This window comes from Dendrobates tinctorius, unplaced genomic scaffold (assembly GCF_039654945.1).
Source record: "Dendrobates tinctorius isolate UK_male_01 unplaced genomic scaffold, ASM3965494v1 ptg000256l, whole genome shotgun sequence".
Classification (NCBI taxonomy): domain Eukaryota; kingdom Metazoa; phylum Chordata; class Amphibia; order Anura; family Dendrobatidae; genus Dendrobates; species Dendrobates tinctorius.
The window spans coordinates 1,474,984-1,500,698 of NW_027361923.1; the positions used below are offsets into that span (position 1 = coordinate 1,474,984).

General features: G+C 43.9%; 1 protein-coding gene across 2 annotated transcripts in view; it reads right to left on the reverse strand.

Moving 5' to 3' along the window:
* Window positions 1-1,350: 1,350 nt before the first annotated feature.
* The window catches only part of LOC141069058 (macrophage metalloelastase-like), a 93,195-nt gene continuing 68,830 nt past the window's right edge, over window positions 1,351-25,715 (reverse strand). For both annotated transcript variants that reach the window (XM_073558359.1, XM_073558358.1), the window contains exons 2-5: window positions 18,149-18,369; window positions 17,529-17,677; window positions 17,219-17,344; window positions 1,351-2,494 (exon numbers count right to left, since the gene is read on the reverse strand). In XM_073558359.1, coding sequence (XP_073414460.1) covers window positions 2,316-2,494; window positions 17,219-17,344; window positions 17,529-17,677; window positions 18,149-18,300 — 606 coding nt within the window. In that variant the 5' untranslated portion in view covers window positions 18,301-18,369 and the 3' untranslated portion in view covers window positions 1,351-2,315. The remainder of the gene's footprint in view (window positions 2,495-17,218; window positions 17,345-17,528; window positions 17,678-18,148; window positions 18,370-25,715) is intronic.

The window sequence follows — 25,715 nt, forward strand, 5'->3', positions numbered from 1 at the left end:
GACACAAAGGGAAGCTAGCAGTCCATCGTCCATCCACAGTAGACTGGGTATGTCAAGTCGGCCTGCGCCCAATGGATGCTCTATTCTTACAACTGACACTGCACCCGACTGTCCGCTTAGCTTTCCTGCCTGGTCTCTCATCTGACCCTTTTCCCAAGCACAGCACTTTTTTGCACGGCCCCGCCTACCGCAGCCACATGGAAGGGTCGGTCCTTGTCTGAAAGTCTTCCCCCCTGCAACATTGGTGACAGTCTCGGTAGTTCCGAAACCGGTGCGAGAGAGATATGCCCGATCTTGTCCTTCCTCTTACACACACGCAAATGCTCGTATACACACAGAAATGCATACACAGTCACACCCACAGAGACAGACACGCACACCCAGGTAGACACACATGCGCAGTGCATGAGCACACACACAAACAAAATGCACAAACATAAACACATTCACAAAAATTCATATTAACATATACATATATTAGCAGTGTTATTTCCCTACCTTGGCTGGTATCTTGTTCGGCCCAAATGCTGCAGCAGTGCAGGGCCCGCTGAGTGACATCATTTTTAGCAGACATAGTTGTGGCTGGGTCTGCTTACTGTGACGCTGCAGTGTGCGCATCCCCTGCTCCCCTGCTCCCTGGCTCAGCCCATCACTGTCCTGTGTTACGGTGGTTAAACTGCATGTGTGTGCCCCTGCGCTTTTATTTTTATTTATTTATTTTTTATTTTTCTCCTCTCTCCTGAGCAAGGGTCTACCAGTGATTTTACCGACACCCCACCAAGCCAGTCGGTCACTGGTCCAGTGTCAAAGTTGGCATGCTCACATTATTTAAAATGAACCAGGCGTGAATCCTACAGGACTTGTCCATACCTTTGGCTGAGTAGAGAAGTAGAGTACTCCGACAGAGACGGCTGCAAACTACCCCCACAGAGACGGGTACATAATACCCCCACAGAGGCTGTCTGGCAGTCCACACCCACACAGGCTGTTTGCAGAGTACACCCACGGAATCTAATACTGGCTCTCACTTTAGCTATGTTAGCTTCAGTTTACGCTAGTTAGAGCAGAATAGCGGCACCACCCATGATCCGGTGATTATGCAAGCCAGGTCATGTGGTGTGTCGGCCAATCATAGCCATGCCAATACTTGCCAGCACTAAAAGCTTGTTAATCGAATGCGCTGCAGCCTTACAACAAACTTTATTCTGCATTCGAACCCAAACAGTACAATGGATCTCTGAAGAAGTCACAATTGGAGCCCTCAGCCTGCAGAAGCATCACATCATGACAGAAGGTCAGACCACACAGGACTACTAAACTGTAGGCACAGATTCAAGAATACCAGTTGAATATTTTATTAATTAATTTTATTATTGCATTTGCGCAAAAAAACGAAGCACATGTTACAGAACAAATTCCTCCTAGTATAAAGAAAGCCATTGTGAATTCAGGTCGTAAAATTAAATTAGCTTTGAAATGTCATTGTGGCGGCACTACAGGTAGCCATTGACTTGTGTTTTGTACGTGCCCCATAACGCCATACACATGGTTCAATGGTCCGTGATACCGGCTTTCGTTCTTTCTTTTTTATGGTTTATTGTTATATTTGTACAGGAATTTTACTTAAAGTTACTTTTTCCATTTCAAAGGGTTGTAAGTTGTAACTGATTAGAAAATGGGGTTTGTATTTTCCAGTGTACATGATATGTCCCTCGTATTGCAACTCTGTCTTATTTACTTGAACTAGGCTGAGCTGCAATACCAGTCACAGCCTACAAACAAAAGTGGTGCTGCTCCTGGAAAAAGATTGACCTCTTGTGCACATGGAGTATTTTTGCTAAGTTTTTGAAGTAGAAACTGGGGCAACCTCAAAGTTTTGGACAAGAATTTGAGGTGTTCAGATAATTTTCCAAAAACTCTTTGAAAAGCTCTGTGTACATAGTTTTATTTCATTTCTGGACAACCACAAGCGAAATGCTTTTTTATTATGTTATTGGTACATGTTGGAAAACTCAACCAAAGTATCTCCCGCAAGGCAACATACACTGTATATAAAACATTTACCCTTGAGCTGACCATACACGTGATACAAATTAATTTAACCTTCATTTTTAAGTCTTCTAGATACAACATACCGTCAGTAGAGAACTATCTTATGCAAATCATTAGCAGAATAGGTATTGCTATATTGCAAATGCAGCAAGCTGACATTGCTGTAATCTATATTGTACTTTTGTATATTATTTATTGCACGTTTACAGCAACACATAGCATTTTTTGCACTTGAATAAAATCCCTTCTGATTCCTTAAGTAGTTAATTGCGCCTTCGACCATACAGTGACTGTATTCCGTTGACGTCATCTTGTGGCAGGCGGTAATTGTCTGTGCTTACATAGCGGTAGGTTGGAAACATCAGGGCCTGCGGGTCTTCAGAGTGATTGAGTCCCAAGGAATGGCCAAACTCATGTGCAGCCACCAGAAACAGATTGAAGCCTAAACAAAAAGTTTATGTAGGTTAAAAGGAGATATATTCAGCAGATGTACGTGGCTTCTTGCATTATCATAGATAGATATGAAAACTTAATTCCAGCTCACCCAGTTGCTCTCTGCTTATCCACCTGGGGCTCAGACGAGGATAGTAGAAAGAATTGGAGTCCGGCTCATCAGGACTGGATTTTCTTTTTCTTTTTCTTTTCCAAAAGAATTTATAGTGCATACACAAGAAAAATTTTCATGGTCGACTTGACCCAGTCGACGCGTTTCGACTGCACTAAGCAGTCTTACTCATGAGTCTTACTCATCGACTGGGTCATGGCGACCATGAAAATTTTCTTTTGCATGCCCTATAATTTCTTTTGGAAAATAAAAAGAAAAGGAAAATCCAGTCCTGATGAGTCGGACTCCAATTTTTTCTTTTATCATAGACAGATGTTTGCTTTTTTGTGTTTGTTGTGTGATTTAACCACTTAAGGGGATGTCCACTGTTTTTTCTACTTAAAAAGGGGCCTAATATTTTCTAAAAAGTAAAAAATCTAGCAAACACCCCTACTGATCTCCACTATTCCTCTCCAAGCACCACCCAGGTCACCAACAGTCTCTTTGTTTTCCTTCTAAGGCTGGAGCCACACTAGAGAGGAATATGGACGAGTGCTATGCGAGAAAAAAAATCACATAGCACTCGGACCGCTGTTAATCTATGGGGTTGCTCCCATCACGGTATTTCCTTCTTCTCTTCGCCGTATTATACGTGCGACTGAAATCACAGCATGCTGCGATTTGCACCGTATATCGGCCGAGACTCGCCCATGCAAGTCTATGGGTACGAGAAAAACTTGCACACCACACGGACCATCAGTGTGACTTGCCAGAAATACACATCGGTGTCCTTTGAAAAGCCGGCAATTCAGTGCGGTGTACAGTAAAATCACACTGACAGCTTACAATAGAATACAATAGAAATATACACATAGTATAGGTGTGTGTGTGTATATATATATATATATATATATATATATAGATACACACACATACAGTGGGGAAAAAAGTATTTAGTCAGCCACCAATTGTGCAAGTTCTCCCACTTTAAAAGATGAGAGAGGCCTGTAATTGACATCATAGGTAGACCACAACTATGAGAGTCAAAATGAGAAAACAAATCCAGAAAATCACCTTGTCTGATTTGGCAAGATTTATTTAGCAAATTATCGTGGAAAAAAATATGCCCAGCATGGTCTTCCCCAACCAGTTCCGCACCACTCCTCATATAGCAGCCCAGGTCACTGGTCTATATACTTTTTTTTAAACATCACTGGGCCCATTCTTGAAATAAATTCTATTTATTGTAGCTGACCTAAAGCGCACACATACTGCTACTATGCAGGGAATACAGGAAGGCAGTATGTGCCTCCAATATGGCTAGGATATTTTTTTAAATTAAAAAAATAAATAATTTTAACCTTTTCACACCCAATCCTGTTTTCACCTTCATGACCAGGCCAAATTTTAAAATTCTGACCAAGGTCACTTTATGTGGTAATAACTCTAGAATGTTTGAACAGATCACACTGATTCTGCAATCATTTTTTGGGACATATTGTATTTCATGAAAGTGGTAAAATTTGTTCTATATGACTTGTGTTTATTTGTGAAAAAAAATCAGAAATGTGGAGAAAACTTTGCAATTTTCAAACATTTAATTTTTATACCCTTAAACCAGAGCTACAGTATGTCACACAAAATAGTCGATAAATTACACTTCTTACATGTCTACTTTACATCACTACAATTTTTTTTAATCCTAATTTCTTTTTTATAGGAATTTAGAAGGGTAAAAAATTTCTCATTTCTTCAACAAAATTTATTAAGCCATTTTTTTGGGCGACTACATCGCATTTGAAGTGATTTTAAGGGATCTATATGGCAGAAAATGCCCAAAAGTGACATCATTCTAAAAACTACACTCCTCAAAACTAGAGATAAGCGAATATTTCAATGTTCGGTTTGGCTCACAATTGCCAAATTTGCAGTATCCGCCAATTTAATCGTCGATTAAATCGCCGAATATAGCCGAACATACACAGCACAAAAGGTGACATCAACCCCCCTATTAATCCACTTGCCACCGCTACAAGGCAAGTGAAAAGAGTGAGGCTAAGTGCTAGAAGTGCCATCTAAGAGATGTGCTTTTTTGGGGGTGGCTGAGAGCTGATGTTTTTAGCCTTGGGGGGGCAGTATCCATGGCCCCTTCCTAGGCTATTAATATCAGCCAGCAGCTGTCTGCATAGCCTTTGCTGTTATTAATTATAGGGGGACCCTACGTCATTTTTTTAGGGTCCCCAATTTTAATAGCCAGTAAAGGCTAAGTATACAGCTGTGAGCTGATATTAATAGCCTGGGAAGTTCCATGGGTATTAACCCCTCCCCAGGCTATAAACATCAGCCCTCAGCCGTCGGCTTTCCCTTTGCTAGTTATGAAAATTATGTGGGAGCCCAAGCCATTTTTTTCAGAAAAACAATCTTTTATTAATTAAATACATCTGCAGTAATCTGTACATGCACTGTACTAATTGTATTTGTCACTGACATCTATATATCTACCTATTCTATATGCATTTACTGTGTGTAATCCATCTCTTCTATCATAGCTGCTGCTGTGATTTTACACTACCGCGGCTACTGAATTGCCAGCTTTTCTTCTCTCTATGTATGTAATGTATATACATATATATATGTGTGTCACTGAAATATATTTATTTTCAATGTGTATATATCTATTCTGTCTATTCTGTGATTTCACTGAACGCGGTACATGAATTACCGGCTTTTATTTTATCTTTTACTGAATGTTACTGACTTTTTCAGATTTTAAGAAAAATACTTGTGTTACCAATCACAAATCCGAATGTACCATATTCGTGCCGAATTTATGTTTGGCGATCGTTTTCCGAACATATTTGCTTATCTCTAGTCAAAACCACATGAAGAAGTTTATTAACACTTCAGGTGCTTCACAGGAATTAATGGAATGTGGAAAGAAAAAAATGAACGTTTAACTTTTCTTTCTCCTGAGCACATTAATATCCCATGTGTGGGAGAAAACTGCTGTTTGGGTGGCACAGCAGGGCTTGGAAGGAAAGGAGCACCGCTTGACTTCTTGAACGCAAAATTAACTGGAATCGAGAGAGGACGCCATGTTGCATTTGGAGAGACCCTGATGTGCCTAAAATCTCCCACAAGTGACCCTATTTGGCAGGGCTTGGAATTTAAGGAGCATCATTTGACTTTGTGAACTCAAAATTGGCTGAAATCATTAGCGGACACCATGTCGCGTTTGGAGAGCCCTTGATGTGCCTAAACAGTGGAAACCCCCCATAAGTGATGCCATTTTGGAAACTAGACCCCTCAAGGAATGTACCTAGATGGGCGATGAGCATCTTGAAACACCGGATGCTTCACAGAAGTTTATAATGTAGAACCGTGAAAATAAAAAAAAAAATCACTTTTTTCCCGCAAACATGTTCTTTTGCCCCCATTTTTTCATTTTCACAAGGATTACAGGAGAATTTGCAACATACAATTTGTTGTGCAATTTCTCCTGAGTACACCAATACCCCATATGTTGTGGAAAACTACTTTGAAAGTACAGTGCAAAGCTCAGAAGGGAAGAAGCCCCATATCGAAATTCAGATTTTGCTAAAATGGTTTGAGAGTCATATTGCCAGAGTCCCTGTGGTGCCACAATAGCAGAAAACCCCCTTAAGTGATGTCATTTTACAAACTGTACCTCTCAATGATTTCATCCAGGGGTGCAATGAGCATGTTGACACCACATGTGCCTCCCAAAACTTGATACCATTGTGCAGTGAAGAAAGAATAATTACATTTTTACAGCTCAGTTGGTTGTGCAATTTCTCCTGAGTATGCCAATACCCTGCATGTAATCAGGAACCTCTTTTGAGGCACAGTGAAAAACTCAGTAGAGTGCCATAATTTACTGCAGATTTTACTGTTATTGTTTGTGAATGCCATGATCCACTGGGAGAGATCCTGAGGTGCCAAAACAACAGGACCCCCCCCCCCATAAGTGACCCTCCCTAGCAGGACCCAATTTTACAAACTACATTTCTCAATTAATTCATCTAAGAGTGCAGTGATCATATTGACACCATGAGTGGGTCACAGAATTTTATACCATTGGGCAGTGAAGAAAAAAGAATTACATTTTTACCACAAAAATATCTTTTAGCCCCAGATTTTACATTTTCACATGGGGAAATGGATAAAAATGGCACTAAAATTTTTCACACAATATCTGCTGAATGTGTAAATACCCCATATGTGGCAGCTGTGTAAGGGAATGGAAAATGTTATTGGTCTATCTTTTAAAATCCTTTCTCGTATTTTACTGGTACTACTACACATTTATGTGTATTACCATTATGTGTGTGTCACACAGGTACTGCTACACTATTCTGTGTAGTCCCTTAAGAGCTAAAAGTGTAATGTATATTTATGTTAATGCTATGTATAACTACTGTTATAGTTGTAGGGAAAGCGTAGTACACTGGTTAGGCTATTAGATGGGGGTGGAGCGCATACTCAGCCTGTAAATAGTTAAAGTAGGAAGAGCTTATGGCCGTTAACCCCTTAACATCCAAAGACGGACATAGCCCGTCATTGGACATCTCCTCTGCTTTGATGAGGGCTCCGGCGTTGAGCCCACATCAAAGCCATTAAACGTCAGCTGTTTTGAACAGCTGACATGTGCCCGCAATAGGCGCAGGTGGAATCATGATCCACCTGCGCCTATTAACTAGTTAAACGCCGCTGTCAAACGCTGACAGCGGCATTCAACCGGTGCTTCCGACCGCGTGGCCAGAAATGTGCGCATTGCTGACCCCCAGGGTTGGGGGATAGCGATGCATTAGCATAACAACCTGAGGTCTCCTGGAGACCTCTATGATTGTTGATGCCGCATTACTATAAGCACCACCCTGTGGTCGGTGCTCATAGCAATGCAGTAATTCAGCTACATATAGGCAATCTGCTCATCGCCTATATGTATGCAGAGCCAATCAAGTATGGGATGCTTCTAGTCTCCCATGAAGGCTATTGAAACATGCCAAAATTAAAAAAAATGTTTTAAAATTTTTTTTAAAAAAGTTTAAATCACCCCCCCTTTCACCCCATTCAAAATAAAACAATAAAAAAAAAAAATCAGACATGTACATTTTTGGTATCGCCGGGTTCAGAATCGCCCGATCAATGAAAAAAAGGATTAAGGCCTGTTTCACACTTGCTTTTTTTTGCAGCGCGTTTTTCCCGCAAAAAAACGCATTGAAAAACGCATACAAAAGCATACAACTGCTGCGTTTTTTTCAAGCATTTTTATGAGCATGCATGAAAAAAAGCAGCGTTTTTATGCGTTTGTATGCGTTTTTAGTGCGTTTTTACCGCGTTTGCGTTTTTTCCCAACATTAGGTGGCCCCTCACACTAACCCAAACCATGACTTTACTAACCCTAACCCTGACCCTAACCCTAACCCTAACCCTGACCCTAACCCTAACCCTTAACCAAACCATGCTTAACCCTAACCCTGACCCTAACCCTTAACCAAACCATACTTAACCCTAACCCAAACCCTAACTAACCTTAACCCTAACCCTAACCCTGACCCTAACCCTAACCCTAACCCTAACCCTTAACCAAACCATACTTAACCCTAACCCTGACCCTAACCCTGACCCTAACCCTAACCCTAACCCTAACCCTGACCCTAACCCTTAACCAAACCATACTTAACCCTAACCCTAACCCTGACCCTAACCCTAACCCTAACCCTAACCCTGACCCTAACCCTAACCCTAACCCTTAACCAAACCATACTTAACCCTAACCCTGACCCTAACCCTTAACAAAACCATACTTAACCCTAACCCAAACCCTAACTAACCTTAACCCTAACCCTAACCCTGACCCTAACCCTAACCCTAACCCTAACCCTAACCCTGACCCTAACCCTTAACCAAACCATACTTAACCCTAACCCTGACCCTAACCCTGACCCTAACCCTACCCCTAACCCTAACCCTGACCCTTAACCAAACCATACTTAACCCTAACCCTGACCCTAACCCTTAATCAAACCATACTTAACCCTAACCCTGACCCTAACACTAACCCTAACCCTGACCCTAACCCTAACCCTAAACCCCCTTAACTAACCCTAACTCTAACCCAAACCCCTAAATTCCATGGTTAACAAAAAAAAAAGCATGTGCAAAAAAACGCATACATAAGCATGCCAATGCGCACATATGCGCACCCATAAACTTATATTGGGTGTCTTGCTGTAAAAAAACGCATTGCGCGCGCATGCGTTTTTTTGAGGCAAATCGGACGCACAAAAAATGCAACAAGTTGCATTTTGTGCGCCCGAGCGCATACCGCAAAAAAACGCATGCGCGGTAAAACGCGTACAAACGCATGTGTATGCGCACATAAGCGCATCCCATGCAAAGTATAGGAAAAAAAAACGCATGCGCTATTTAGCGCTAAATTACCGCGAAAAAAAACGCAAATGTGAAACCAGCCTAACCCAATTGCTAAATGGCGTAGCGAGAAAAGGAATCAAACCGCCAGAATTACGTTTTTTTTGTTGCTGTGACATTGTATTAACCCCTTCCTGACATCAGAGGTACTATCCCATCCATGGGACCCGGGCCCCTATGCCCATGGACGGGATAGTACGTCTACCACGATCAGCGGCGCCCACGTGGTGAGCGCCGCTGATCGCGGCCGGGTGTCAGCTGATTATCACAGCTGACACCCGGCACAATGTGTCAGGGGCGGTCACGGACCGCCCCTGACACGTTAACCCCTTGCACACCACGATCAAACATGATCGCGGTGTACCGGGGGTTAAAGGGAAGCATCGCAGGGAGGGGGCTCCCTCCGTGCTTCCCTGAGCCCCCCACGGCAGCGCAATGTGCAGCGCTGCTGCGGGGGGCTCCTTTCCTGCAGGCCCCCGAATCCAAGATGACGACGGGGGCCTGCAGGAAGCTGGCTTCCTCAGTGCCTGCAAAGCGCAGCCATGAGGAAGCCTTCTGCACTGCCTGTGACAGATTGCCGATCTGTCACAGTGATCTGTGATGTGACAGATCAGCGATCTGTCACAGGACAGTGATGTCCCGCCTGGGACTATTTAATAAAGTTAAAAAAAATAAAAAAAAGTGTTAAAATAAATTTAAAAAAATCGCCAAATAAATTAGAAAAAAAAAAAAATATTCCCCCAAATAAATCCATTTTTTGGAAATAAAAACAAAACAAAACAATAAAAGTACACATATTAGGTATCGCCGCGTCCGTAACGACCCGCCCTATAAAACCATCAAATTAGTTAACCCCTTTAGCGAACACCTTAAAAAATAAAAATAAAAAACTAAGCAAAAAATAATGATTTATTATCATACCAACGAACAAAAAGTGTAATAACGCGCGATCAAAAAGACGCATATAAATATCCATGGTACCGCTGAAAACGTCATCTTGTCCCGCAAAAAACGAGCCACCATACAGCATCATCAGCAAAAAAATAAAAAAGTTATAGCTCGCAGAATAAAGCGATGCAAAAATAATTATTTTTTATATAAAATAGTTTTCATTGCATAAAACGGACAAAACATAAAAAACCGACCTAAATGAGGTATCACTGTAACCGTACTGACCCGAAGAATAAAACCGCTTTATCAATTTTATCGCACGCGGAACGGTGTAAACGCACCCCCCAAAAGAAATTCATGAAACGCTGGTTTTTGTTCATTCTGCGTCCCAAAAATCGGAATAAAAAGTGATCAAAAAATTTCATGTGCCCGAAAATGGTACCAATAAAAATGTCAACTCGTCCCGCAAAAAATAAGATCTCACATGACTCGGTTGGTCAAAATATATAGCTCTCAATATGTGGTGATGCAAAAACTATTTTTACAAAAAAAAGCGTATTTTAGCTTGCGACAGCTGCCAAATATAAAAACCGCCATAAATAGTAAATCAAACCCCCCGTTATCACCCCCTTAGTTAGGGAAAAATAATAAAATAAAAAAATGTATTTATTTCCATTTTTCCGCTAGGGTTAGGGTTAGGGTTAGGGCTAGGGTTAGGGTTAGGGCTTGGGTTAGGGCTAAGGTTAGGGTTAGGGCTAGGGTTAGGGTTAGGGCTAGGGTTAGGGCTAGGGTTAGGGTTAGGGCTAGGGGTAGGGTTAGGGCTGAGATTAGGGTTAGGGGTGTGTTGGGGTTCGGGTTGGAGTTAGAATTGGGGGTTTCCACTGTTTGGGCACATCAGGGGCTCTCCAAATGCAACATGGCGTCTGATCTCAATTCCAGCCAATTCTGAGTTGAAAAAGTCAAATGGTGCTCCTTCCCTTCCAAGCTCTGCCATGCGCCCAAACAGTGTTTTACCCCCACATGTAGGGTATCAGCCTACTCAGGTCAAATTGCAAAACAATTTTTGGGGTCCAATTTCTCCTGTTACCCCTAGGAAAAAAAAAATTGTTGGCAAAAATATCATTTTTGTGGAAAAAATGATTTTTTTATTTTCACGTCCGAGCGTTATAAACTTCTGTGAAGCACTTGGGGGTTCAAAGTGCTCACCACACATCTACATAAGTTCCGTGGGGGGTCTAGTGTCCAAAATGGGGTCACTTGTGGGGAGTTTCAATAGTTTAGGTACATCAGGGGCTCTCCAAACGCACATGACACCCGCAGACCATTCCATCAAAGTCTGCATTCCAAAACGTCACTGCTTCCCTTCCGAGCCCCGACGTGTGTGCATACAGTAGTTTTCTCCCACATATGGGGTGTCAGTGTACTCAGGACAAATTGGACAACAACTTTTGGGGTTCAATTTCTCCTGTTACCCTTGGGAAAATAAAAAAATTGGGGACTAATTGATCATGTTTGTGGAAAAAATACGATTTTTTTATTTTCATGCCCGGGCATTATAAACTTCTGTGAAACCCTTGGGGGTTCAAAGTGCTCACCACACATCTAGATAAGTTCCTTAGGGGGTCTCGTTTCCAAAATGGGGTCATTTGTGGGGGTTTCCACTGTTTAGGTACATTAGGGGCTCTCCAAAGGCAACATGACACCCGTAGAACATTCCCTCAAAGTCTGCATTCCAAAACGTCACTGCTTCCCTTCCGAGCCCTGACGTGTGTTCATACAGTAGTTTTCTCCCACATATGGGGTGTCAGCATACTCAGGACAAATTGGACAACAACTTTTGGGGTTCAATTTCTCCTGTTACCCTTGGGAAAATAGAAAAATGGTGACTAAAAGATCATGTTTGTGGAAAAAATACGAATTTTTTATTTTCACGCCCGGGCATTATAAACTTCTGTGAAGCACTGGGGGGTTCAAAGTGCTCACCACACATCTAGATAAGTTCCTTGGGGGGTCTAGTTTACAAAATGGTGTCATTTGTGGGGGGTTTCTACTGTTTAGGTACATCAGGGGTTTTCCAATCGCGACATGGTGTCCGATCTCAATTCCAGCCAAAAACGTCAAATGGCGCTGCTTCCCTTCTGAGCTCTGCCATGCGCCCAAATAGTGGTTTACCCCCACATGTGGGGTATCAGCGTACTCAGGACAAATTTCACAATAACTTTTAGGGTCCTGTTACCCTTGGAAATTTAGGAATTGAGGGTGAAAAGATCATTTTTGTGGAAAAAATATGATTTTTTAATTGTACGGCTGTATGTTATAAACTTCTGTGAAGCCCTTGGGGGTTCAAAGTTCTCACCACACATCTAGATAAGTTCCGTAGGGGGTCTAGTTTCCAAAATGGTGTCATTTGTGGAGGGTTTCCACTGTTTTGGTACATCAGGGGTTTTCCAATCGCGACATGCTGTCCGATCTCAATTCCAGCTAAAAACGTCAAATGGCGCTGCTTCCCTTCCGAGCTCTGCCATGCGCCCAAATAGTGGTTTACCCCCACATGTGGGGTATCAGCGTACTCAGGACAAATTGCACAATAACTTTTATGGTCCTGTTACCCTTGGAAAAATAAGAATTGAGGGTGAAAAGATCATTTCTGTGGAAAAAATATGATTTTTTAATTGTACAGCTGTATGTTATAAACTTCTGTGAAGCCCTTGGGGGTTCAAAGTTCTCACCACACATCTAGATAAGTTCCTTAGGGGGTCTAGTTTCCAAAATGGTGTCATTTGTGGGGGGTTTCCACTGTTTTGGTACATCAGTGGTTTTCCAATCGCGACATGATGTCCGATCTCAATTTCAGCCAAAAACGTCAAATGGCTCTGCTTCCCTTCCGAGCTCTGCCATGCGCCCAAATAGTGGTTTACCCCCACAAGTGGTGTATCAGCGTACTCAGGACAAATTGCACAATAACTTTTAGGGTCCTGTTACCCTTGGGAAAATAAAAATTGGGGTGAAAAGATCATTTTTGTGGAAAAAATATGATTTTTTAATTGTACCGCTGTACGTTATAAACTTCTGTAAAGCCCTTGTGGGTTCAAAGTTCTCACCACATATCTAGATAAGTTCCTTGGGGGGTCTAGTTTCCAAAATGGGGTCACTTGTAGGGGGTTTCCACTGTTTAGGTACATCAGGGACTCTCCAAACGTGACATGGCGTCCGATCTGAATTCCAGCCAATTTTGCATTGAAAAAGTCAAACGGCGCTATTTCCATTCTGAGCTCTGCCATGCGCAAAACAGTCGTTCCCCCCCACATATAAGGTATCAGCGTACTCAGGACAAATTGCACAATAACTTTTGCAGTCCAATTTCTCCTGTTACCCTTGGTAAAATAAAAAAAATTGAACCTGAAGTATTTTTTTTCTGAAAAAAAGTTAGATGTTCATTTTTTTTAAATATTAAAAAAAATTCCTGTGATGCACCTAAAGGGTTAATAAACTTCTTGAATGTGGTTTTGAGCACCTTAAGGGGTGCAGTTTTTAGAATGGTGTCACTTTTGGGTATTTTCTATCATATAGACCCCTCAAAGTGGCTTCAAATGTGATGTGGTCCTAAAAATAAAATGGTGTTGTAAAAATGAGAAATCACTGGTCAACTTTTAACCCTTATAACTTCTTAACAAAAAAAAACTTTTGGTTCCAAAATTGTGATGATGTAAAGTAAACATGTGGGAAATGTTAGTTATCAAGTTTTTTGTGTGCCGTATCTCTGTGATTTAAGGGTATAAAAATTCAAAGTTGGAAAATTGCGAAATTTTCAAAATTTTCGCCAAATTTCCGTTTTTCTCACAAATAAACGCAAGTTATTTGAATGAAATTTTACCACTAACATGAAGTACAATATGTCACGAGAAAACAATGTCAGAATCACCGGGATCCATGGAAGCTTTCCAGAGTTATGACCTCATAAAGGTACAGTGGTCAGAATTGTAAAAATTGGCCCGGTCATGAACGTGCAAACCACCCTTGGGGGTGAAGGGGTTAAAATGCAATAACGGGCGATCAAAAGAACTTATCTGCACAAAAGTGGTATCATTAAAAACATCAGCTTGGTACGCAAAAAATAAGCCCTCACCCAACCCCAGATCACGAAAAATGGAGACGCTACGGGTCTCGGAATATGGCACAATTTTTTTTAACAAACTTTGGAATTTTTTTTCACCACTTAGATAAAAAAGAACCTAGACATGTTTGGTGTATATGAACTCGTAATGACCTGGAGAATCATAATGGCAGGTCACTTTTAGCATTTAGTGAACCTAGCAAAAAAGCCACGCAAAAAACAAGTGTGGGATTGCATTTTTTTTGCAATTTCACTGCACTTGGAATTTTTTCCCGTTTTGTAGTACACACCATGGTAAAATCAATGGTGTCGTTCAAAAGCACAAAAGCCCTCATATGGCCATATTGACGGAAAAATAAAAGTTATGGCTCTGGAAAGAAGGGTAGGGAAAAATGAAAATGCAAAACCAAAAATACCCCTGGTCGTTAAAATGTTAAGCTGGGGAACAGCTCAGATTTGAATCACTTGGGCGGAAGCGCCCTGACAGGGCAGTCAGCTCTGTAACGTTAAAGACATGGGCCCAGCCATCCAGGGTCTGAGGGCAACAGGTGACAACACTGCAGAACACAGCAGCGCAGATCACAGCGGCACAGTTCACAGCAGCGCAGATCATAGCAGTGCAGATGACTACACTACAGATGGTAGTGAGACAGTTGGCAGCAGTATGGCAGCACAGATCGCTCATTATGAGGCAACTTGCTACGTGGGCAGATGCCTTTTTGTCTGGGGCGAAACAGACACGGGAACTCCCAAAAATAGTAGAGCTGGACATGGAGGATGTTGTGATGCTGAATGGGACGGGACATCCCGGAGATATGCTGAAGGAAGACAGTGAGAGCATAGGGAAAGTGACAGAATTATGCACTGTGTAATCTGAGGTAACTGTTGTAAAGAAAATGGATGTGCTGTGTACAAAAATGAGTCAAGCTGTTATTGTTAAAGTTGAACAGGACTGTGACTCTATTTGTTCCACATAGTCTGAGGAGAATATGCAGCGCATTACAAAAAGCCCTGAGAAGAATGGAGCTGCAGGTATGCTGACAGGAAGCTGTCATGTCTATGTGAGGGGAGGGCAGGACACCATTTCCTCATAGTCCTTGGCCACGACTATGGTCCTGGCCGACCCTTACAGCTGTACAGTTCTGCTTAGTCACATGGCGAGACTTTGGAGGAGCGGAGTGCTATTTGCCTCCTGGAGAGCAAATTTTACTTATACAGTTTGCAGACGCCATATACAGAGCCCCTAAGTCCCACAAGAGCAGAATACTCCCCACAAGTGACTCCGTTTTGGAAATTATACCCCTTTGGGAATTTACCTACAGGTGTAATGATGATTTTGACTAGATTGGTGTTTTCCAGAAACAGGCAGCAGTGGATGCAGCTGAGGGAAAATTGTAAATCTGCTATAGTAGTGACCTGTACACTGTAGTGAACAGGTTGTTATGCACAGCTCATGCTTCTAGAGATACGCAACCATAAATTAGGCAGGCTCTCATCGCTACAGAAATTCTATATCACGGTCCTGTTAGGGTCGGCGTGCAACCACCGCCGAGCAGGGACTCAGCCACACTGCAGAGGGGCCCGGGGTACGATATGGCCGGGCAGTTCAGGCAGAACAGGACCTGGGGACGCTGCAGTTTAGCAAGCAGCGAAGGACCTACGGTCATGTGACTGTAAGGGGAGGGGCTTAGCATCCTGCTGCCAGAGATCGGCAGAATACTATACAGGAATACTCAAAGTCAGACAAACCGGGTCATACACAGAGATAGCAGTAACGTACCAGGGATGTGACACAATGGATAGTCAGGGCCAGGCAGAGGTCAAAAGCCAAACAGACATAGAAGGTACCAAGCAGAATCCAACAAGCAGTATCCAGAGAACAGACCGAGTCGTAACCAAAGTATCAGGCAAACAAGAACACTGCACAAACACACTCAGGGGTCAACACACTCTGCCAAGGGCGAAAGTATAACTGACAGGGATTGGAGCTTCCTGAAGATATAAAAAGCCTCCCCAGAACCAGGGAGAGGCCACAATAATAAGCCCCAGGTGTGCAGGTAAGAGCCTGCACTGGGATCATAACACTTAACCTCAGAAGTGCAAGTCATCAGCACTGGTTACAGACATTAACCCCTGGTGTGCGAGTCCAACCCGCACTGAGATCATGACATTCTAATCATGTGAGTACTAAATGTGAGACAACTCTTTTCTTCGCTTCCTCTGGTCCATGTTGAGTGTGATACACACAATGTCACCAAACAGCACAGTGAGTATCTGTAGCCCTCTATACAGGCCACTCACTGATTCCAAGATTGTAGACACCTGTGATGCTAATTAGTGGACACACCGCGATTTAACATGTCCCTTTTATCACATTATTTTCAGGGGTACCATCATTTCTGTCCAGGCCTATTTCATGAGTTTTATTTTTTTTTTTTAAATTCTGTGGAAGCATGGCTGAAAAGCAATGTCTGACTTTCATTTGTTCATTATCATAGATTTTTTAGTTATTATTATTTTTGTCAGATTCAAGTTATTTCTGTGACCATTGTGGGCTTTTCTGTCAATAAACGAGGGGTACCAACAATTTTGACCACGTGTGTATAAAGCATAGCATTTCAGTGCTGCATACAGAAGTTGGTTAGATCATGCATTGCACATGATCTAACTAACTTTCTAGAGCCTGGTGATCCGGATGTCATCATGTCGACACTGGGTCACTATGGCAACAATAAGCCCCTCGCGATGATGTCACGGTGAGGGCAGAGGAAGCCCCCTCTCTCTGCCTGCCTTCTAAATGCTGCGATCAATATCGATTGCACCATTCAGAGGGTTAAACTGGTGGGAGCGGTGTGGACATCGCTCCTGGCAGTGAGTGCCGGGTTTCAGCTGTCGTGTCAGCAGAACACCAGGCGGAGACCGCACGCGCAAAATCGCTTGGATGTATCCACACATCCAAGATCGGTAAGTACTTACTAATCTGGATGTATGGATAAATCCAAGGTTATGAAAGGGTTAACTATTTCTCCTCTAATCCATGAAACGAAAATAAGATACATGAGAAAGTCCCTTTAGGCTATTGAGAAATATTTCGGCATTTTAAGCATTATTCTAAAGAAATCTGTTTGCAGGGAAGACGTTGTAACTGTGCAGTATCGTACCTGCTCGGCTGTTTGTCCATCTTTCATCTTCATCAAAGTGGGCATCACCACCGATTCTAGCACCAGGAGCATAGGCATGAGCGAGGACACGACCGGCGCCATCAAATGGATTCCGATCACCATGTACTGCAAAAAAAAACCATATAAATTAATGTCATTGTGTTTTTGACTTTGATGACATTTTGCTGGAAGAAAAAACAAATACCAAAAAATTCAATGGGAACACATAAAAAATCTATTGCATTTTAACATAGCTGTAATATACTGTTTTATGCCTTACTTTTATTTAAAAGTATCACGAAGTACTTACCTCGTGCACTGAACTGGATGAGGATATCTGCTTCTCCATTGTTCACTTTGGTGAACCTCAGAGGAGTGACTTGGCTCCAGACACTGAATGCCTTCTGGATCGAATCATCAACCACACCGGTGGGAAGATCTGGGGTGTAATTTAAAATTCTGTGCAAGAAGACAATATGTCTCTTTAATGTAATAATCCTCTATTTTGTGGACTAATTCGGAAAAAACAGGAAAAAAAAATACCCTCCTTGACAGCTAAAATGTGATCAGGGGAGGAAACTTACTAATCAAATCTTAGGAGAATTCTGATAGAAGATGTGCCGAAAAACAAGAGTGCAGGCCATTTTGCTTTTTTGCGTATTAGTCACCTTTTGCACCTTCATCATTTTCTAAACTTTTCTTTAAAAAAAAGAGTCATAAAGTCACAATCTCTGTAATTTTGTTTAGAGTATGTTTTCAGTTTTGGGTGGGACAGCTCTTTAAGAAAATGTGTACAAAAAATAATAGAGAAAATGAGCATGCTATGGCTTCCAGAATGAGACATGCTCTTTACTGCGTAATTTAGGAACAAATTTAAAAAAATATTTGGGCCCCGGCTTGTTTTAATTTGTCCTGATCCATGAAACCTACCTGTAGGTAATAGAATTTGTCTGCCATCTTGGTCTTCCATTGAATGTAGAGAACTCTGCCACGTCAGGCATGCCACATCTTGGGGCATTCATCATGTTCATTGTGTTTGTGTCCAGCTGTCCTGTAACTTTCATCCTGAAGAATCTTTGCATTGCCTCAAGTCTTTCCGTAAATGAACTTTTTTCTTTAGCATTGGAGGAGTAAAATTTGTTTAAATATTCCTGGGAGAAAGTCAAGGATACAGAGACTGGTTAATGAAAAAAGTATACTATTTTATTATGTGTATTGTGTATGTATGTATATACAGCAGTGGGCACAGACAGAGGAGGCCTCAGTGCAAGAACAGTATATGGGCCCTTTGCAGTCCAATAGCTCATCATAGTGCACAATTCCTACTGCTCTCAAGGTGGACATGGACCTGACACTTCTCAGATCCCTGTAGAACTGCACAGGTTTCACCAATGGTATGTCCACCACTGTGTATATACTGTATAAATTTTCCCTGAAAATAAGACCCACTCCAAAATCAGCCCTAACATGATTTTACAGAATTTTTCAAGTATGCTCGAAATATAAGCCCTACTCCAAAAATAAGCCCCAGTTACTGTCAAGGCCAGTGTTGGGGAAGGAGAGGGGGACTGGGCAATTTCACAGGTCCGCACTTTCCTAGAGGCCCCCATTGTTTCTTTTCTGAGGTTAAAGGGAATCTGTCACCCCTTTTTTGAGATATCATATAATGATATCATTCAATTGTGTGTCACATAAGGATTCTCTTAGTACTTTTGCTTCCCCCTGACCCCGCACCTTTCATGCATAAATACCTTTTTTATATTGGTTCAGATGTATGTAAACTGCCGCTGTCCGGTCCGCTGGGCGGGGGTTATTCAACTGTTCCCCCCCTCCCTGTCTTGCCCTACACAAGAAGAAATGCGTAGAGCAAGACAGGGAGGGGGGGAGCAGTTGAATAACCCCCGCCCAGCGGACCGGACCGCGGCAGTTTACATACATCTGAACCGATATAAAAAAGGTATTTATGCATGAAAGGTGCGGGGTCAGGGGGAAGCAAAAGTACTAAGAGAATCCTTATGCGACACACAATTGAATGATATCATTATATGATATCTCAAAAAAGGGGTGACAGATTCCCTTTAAGACTGCTTAAGGACTTTTGGTCACATGACGGTCATGTGGCCATGATGTTATCAGAGGTCCTTTAACAGCTGGAGCCTAGAGAAACTTAAGAAGGGAAAGGCTGGTATTTACCATATGTGCAGTGTGTGTATATACATGTGGATCACCCCCAGGTCAGGTGTGGAATCACTCGGTACCGGGCCGGTGTCTTAAAGGGAGGTGTCACGGTGGCGGTGACCCGGTCCATAGCCCTGGGTGTCCATGTAAAATAGGTGCACCTAAATAAAGTTTATAGGTAGATAGTTCGTGACGCCACCTGTGGTACTCGGCAATGAAGGTGTTAAGCCAACGCTGCAGTGCAGATCCTCTGGGACAGATGTTATAAGGCAGCAAAGATGGAACAGCTCTCCACAGGTAGAGCTGTAGTCCCAGAGCAGTAATAATAGGTGTTGAGGTAGATGGTGTAGTGTTAGGCACACAGATGTAGCAGGGCTGAGTGAGCTGGTGCAGGAAGAAGGCAATGTCACTGCTGAGTGCAGTTCCAATTCTTTTACTCACATTTCTGGCACAGACAGGTGCCCGCTTCAGTGCCGCACCCTCCAGGTCAGGGACTCAGCCAACTCCCAGCCAACTTTCATGTGCCTGTTCTGAACGTCTCCTTTCTAGCGCTAATCTGAAGTACTTGTAGATCTGAATTACACTCAAGTTCCTCCTTCTTGATGTTACTTATAACTCCACTCATATGATGGGCAGCTGTAGCCTGCTTCGGGGACTCCATACAATCATGTCCCAGCTCACACCCGTTGCTGCTGAGTCTTCGAGTCTTAGGTGGGAATAAAGTGGTCACAACTTCTATTCCTCCTGTTTCTGCTGTAGGATCATTAGTATCACAAACAGCCTCGGATACCGGCGCCCGGCCATGGCGCATTAAACTTAGGAAAGGGCTCTGTACTAGCCCTAATCCCCAGTCTCTCTCCTCCTCACGTTCCGTTCTTATCTATCTCCCTTCTGAACAACTGATCCTTCTTTCTTCATCTTTCCTTGCCAACAGCTCCAGCTTACAGGAGGCTGCTGCATCTACATCCTTTCCCTCCTTCCCCCATAGGGGAGTGTGAGCTAACTTCCTGTCAGCTTTCCCCTCTAGTGTTTCTAAGCTCCACCCACCACCCAGCACCCTTCATGAACCAAAGCAGCTGCCATAAAGTGTGCTCTGCTGTTCTAAGGTGTCTGTGCTGGATGTAGGTGCTGGAATCTGGTTAGGTGATACCATCTTACCTGGGAAGTGGGATACTACACCTCAGGAGGAGGTGCAGTACTTCTGTGGCAACTGAACCCTCAGGTGCGCCACACATGTGTATGTGCAGTGTGTGTATACATGTCTATCTGCAGTATGTGTATACACATGTGTACTGTATGTGTAGTGTCTGTGTATATACTGTATACATGTGTATGTGTAGTGAGTATACATGTCTAAATATGGTGTGTATATTCCAATGTATGTGAAATGTGTGTAGATGATGACATGATTTTATTGGAGTAAATGTTGATTATTTTTTTGTACAAGAATAAATGTGAATTGTTGTTCATGGAAGAAAAACAAGACTTCCCCTGAAAATATTCTGCAACCAATCTTTTGGAGCAAAAATTAATATAAAACCCTATCTTATTTTTGGGGAAACACAGTACTATATATACGCATATTGGAGATAAGTGGATCTAGTGTGTTTAAAAATTTGGTAGATCTGGGAATTCTGATTTGCAGCAAAGTTTTTCCCTGAAAATTGAATGTTCCATAAGATATAAAAAAAACTAAAAAAAAGCAAAACAACCTAATACTCACATCACCGCTCACCTTTTAAGTTGTCCCCTCTGCTTCCCGCCTGGTCCTCCTCGATGTTTCTTTCCGCCATCTAGCTCAGTATCGTCAGCATCTTTACTCTAGAATGGGACTTCCAGACACAACGACGTCTTGGATGTACCTGCGTGCTGTGCTGTTGCTGCGCACGCTGTGATGTCACAACATGCAGTGACCTTCGAGGTCTGCTTGTGCCCAGAAGTCCCTTTCTAGAGTGAAGACTCTGGAGATGTAGTCTGCAATGCTGTACAGAAGCACTGTGCAGGACCTTGACGGAGAGCAGTGGGGCTTTGGGTAGTGAGGTATTATGGATTTTTTTTAACTTTTGCTGCCCTCTACGATACAGCAAAATGATGGCAAGCTGGATGCCATTTTGCTGAAGTTCTGTGGAGGAAATTACTACTTTTGTAAAATTAAATTGGAGTTTAATTTCACTTGAATAAATTAGCCCATCTGCAATATGCCGATGTACATAGGCTATATATTGTATTCACTGTGTATATTATATCCCAGTAGTTTCTCTTTTAACCTTTTCCTTTCCTTTAATCTCATTTGCCTCCTCTTCTCAGTCCTGTGTGTTGCTGTAAGACAACTCACAGTGTGGTGCTCCCAGGGGTATGGTCGCCACAGTGGCTTTGCCTTCCTCCAGGGGAGGGTAATGCCAGGCTTGGAGGCAATGATGGGTCTCTCTCACAGTCAATCTATGCATGCAACACAGTTCCACTCCAGGCCAGCAGGGGGAACTCTGAATCGGGATTAAGGGGAGGAGTGCTCTCTGAGGGCCAAGAGGAAGGGGTGGTGAGTTAGTTAGTCTGCGGAAGGTGAAGTGTGCAGACGTGTGGAAGGAGCGCTGAAATAGAGCTGAGAGGAAAAGCTCATCTCTGGAGAGAGTGCATGAACTGGAGCCTGGTCTCCACGGTTTTTCGGATACTAACGGTCCTGCAACAGACACCAGAGGAGTAGGAGGCTGTAAATGCCCTGCTCCCATCTAAGACTTGAGGGCACAACAGCAGCTTGGATAGTGAGCCAGGACTAAGGAGAGAGGAGTCCCCGAGAGAGGCTACAGCTGTTTGCCGTGCAAGTGAGGTTCTTGAGAACATCTGTCCGGAGGAACTCCAGTGTAACTCAGTACTGGGAGTACTTCATTCGAATAAGCGCTAGTAAGGAGACTGCACAACCCATCTGCTGAGAGAGCATCCCTGAATTGCTTCCAGGCTAGCCTGCTCCAATACCATCTGTAATCAGGACCTGGACTGCAGTTATCAAGTAAAGGTACGGAAATTGCACCCCGCTGTGTCTTGTCTGCTTCCTACCTTTCCGGCACCACTACATCCCCGTGCCAACCACTTCTACACTGCCCTGGGACTATAGCTTCACCTGTGGGGAGCTTTTACATCTTTGCTGCACCATACCATCAGTCCCAGCAGATCTGCATGCAGCGTCGGCTTAACACCTCGCTTGCCGAGCACCACAGCTGGCGTCACAAACTATTCATCTAACTACATTCCACCATTCACACTTCCCCTATTACTTGGGTGCCTTGGGCCACGGTCCGGGTCACCGCTGCTGTGACACATCCCACTGATACCGGCCCGGTACCGAGTACCCCACAGCCCTGAGAGGGCGACCCTAATTGACGTCACGAACAGGATTATGAAGCCCGGTACCCCCCGGGTCCTGTGTGCCATAGACTGTGTTTGTGTAAAAGACTATGTGTGAAATTGGTGCCAATTGCCGCCATTGCCGTGCTGCTTGGTGCGCGCGGGAAGAAGGGGCAGGCCTTCGTGGGCGGAGCCTGCCACAGAGCGTGAAGAAGTGAAGTGCCGCACAGGAAGAGAGGACAGCGTGCGAGAAGGGGAGGAGCTGAGGCCTACAGCCCAGAGCATCGGGCCTGCGAAGCGGTCGCCGGTGAGCTCACACAACCCCCGGCCCTGGATAACGTTAGCTAGGGGGAGGAAGAGAATGTCTGCGCCACACGGCAATGGAGCAGCGGACGCCGTTGCCAACCCCGCAGCGCCACAAGGAGGAGCACCAGCCGCAGCGGTCCCCCTAATGCCGCTGTTTATGCCCTACATACCGGGAGCGGCCTGGCTACCGCAGTACTCAGTGAGTCACATACCCTGATTGAATTTAAAGAGAGACTGTGCAGCTTGTTTAAAGTCTACCCTCTGCCTGAAAGCCAGAAAGTGAATATCCTGATTGGACAGCTAATGGGTGCAGCACAGAAAGAAGTGAAAGCCTGGCAGGACACTGATAAAGAGACTGTTGCAAAGATCCTGGCCAAGCTGAGAAGCACCTTTGACACCTGCCCTGCAGCTGAAATCAAGATGCGGTTATTTGGCTGTAAACAGAAGGCGCAAGACAGTATAAGGGACTATGCTCTCAACCTGCAGGAGGCGCTGCGAGCAGTTAAGCAAGTTGATCCTGACAGTGTGAAGGAGGAAAATAAACTGTTAAAGGAGCAGCTCATTGAAGGACTTCTATCCAGTACGCACAGAGAACAGTTGCGTATCATAACCCTGCAAAACCCTGATCTGGACTTTGCTGATTTTAAGGACAGGGCTATTCGGGTACTGCAGGAATCAACTGACAGCCGCCCAGCGATCACTTACCACCAGGAAGCCACATCTTTCCCTTCCACCCCTGTGGAGGCTGATGCACAGACTCTGGATAAAGATCCAACTGAGGAGCTGCGTCTTCAGGTCCAGGAGTTGACCAAAGGGATGGCTGCACTTACCAAAACCGTGCAGTCCCTGCAGGTGTCCTCCAAGGAAAAGATCCAGCTTGCTTCCAGTCCAAAGGATGTCCCGTGGCTCCGGAGGAGGAGAGCCCCGCCACTTCGAGGAAGGAACAACGATCGCTATGACCAGGACGGACGTCCCATCTGTCGTCGCTGCTACAAGGCCGGTCATCTTGCAAGAATTTGTCCTTTAAACGAGCAACCCCTGGGGCAGAGGGCCAACCCCCAGGAGTAGGACCACAAGGCCCAAGGAACTGGCGAGCCAAGTATGTGGGAGGGAGACCGATCCTCTTTGTGGTGATTGACGGCATCCCCATGAACGCTTTGCTGGACACTGGCTCCCAGGTGACCACTATGCCGTACATCCTTTACAAGAGGTATTGGCCTGATTCAGAACTTACCCGTGGCCCAACTGATGAACTGACAGTATTTGCCAGTAATGGTCAGTCTTTGCCGCAGATAGGATGTAAAGAAATTACTGTTAAAGTGGGTCGGGTAGAGCTAAAGTCTCAAGGTCTGATAGTTGTTGATATTGATCGACGTGAATGTAATCTCATGATGACTCTTGGTACAAATGTAATTGAAAACTGTCTTTCCGAGGTTATTGTCTTGTTGCAACAGGTGGCTGAGACTGCTGTTTCCAGGGAACAATGAGTCCTGCAGAAGGAGATCAGAGCCCTGATGCAAAGACAACAGGTAGAACTCTCTGGCGGAGAAATTGGCAGTGTCAGAGTGAGTGATCCCTTCCCCATTGCAATGCCCCGCAGATGTGAAATGTTGGTTTGGTGTCGGGCAGGTCTTAGAGGGAGAGATTACCAGGCATTGGTAGAACCAGTATACTCCAATAGCAGGCCCACTGTCCTGACAGCCAGAGGGGTGGTGGACATACGAAAGGGGAGAGTACCTGAACGCCTTTTGAATTGTGGGGAGGAGGAGGCCACGATACCTCGGTATGCCACAGTTGCTAAGCTGCTCACTGTCAATAACAACTCTTTGCAAACAGCAGAGCCCTTGGTCTCAACCGATGAGGTGGAGGACAATGGCTCTGTGAAGCAGATGGAGGAGTGGTGCCAGCAACTGCAGGTGGGAACTGACTCTACGCCCTCCTACCAGAAAAATGGGGTTTACAGAGTGACGCAAGAGTATGAGCGGATATTCAGCAAACACCCACTAGATTTTGGGCAGGCAAAAGGGATTCAACATCATATCCCCACTGGAGACCATCCAACCATAAAGGAGAGGTACCGACCTATACCCCCAACACAATACCAATGTGCTAAGAGTATGTTGAGGGAGATGAAGGAAGCAGGCATTATCAGAGACTGTTGTAGCCCATGGGCAGCTCCCATAGTTTTTGTAAAGAAAAAGGATGGTACCATGAGAATGTGTGTTGATTACAGGAAAATTAACAGCATTACACATAAAGACGCCTACCCACTACCTAGAATTGAGGAACCATTAGCTGCACTTAAAACTGCTAACTACTTTTCCACCTTAGATCTTACTAGTGGGTATTGGCAGGTTCCTGTGGCAGAGGCAGACAAGGAGAAAACAGCATTTACCACTCCAATGGTCTCTGTGAGTTCAATTATATGCCATTCGGCTCTGCACAGCCCCAGGAACATTTCAACGGCTGATGGAGTGCTGCCTGGGACACATGAACTTTGAGACGGTCCTGTTGTACCTGGATGATGTCAATGTTTTCTCCAAAACCTATGAAGATCATCTGGAACACCTGGCTGAAGTGTTTGAAGCTTTGTCCAATTTTGGCCTGAAGGTGAAGCCCTCCAAGTGCCACCTCCTGAAGCCCAAGGTGCAGTACCTCGGTCATGTGGTCAGTG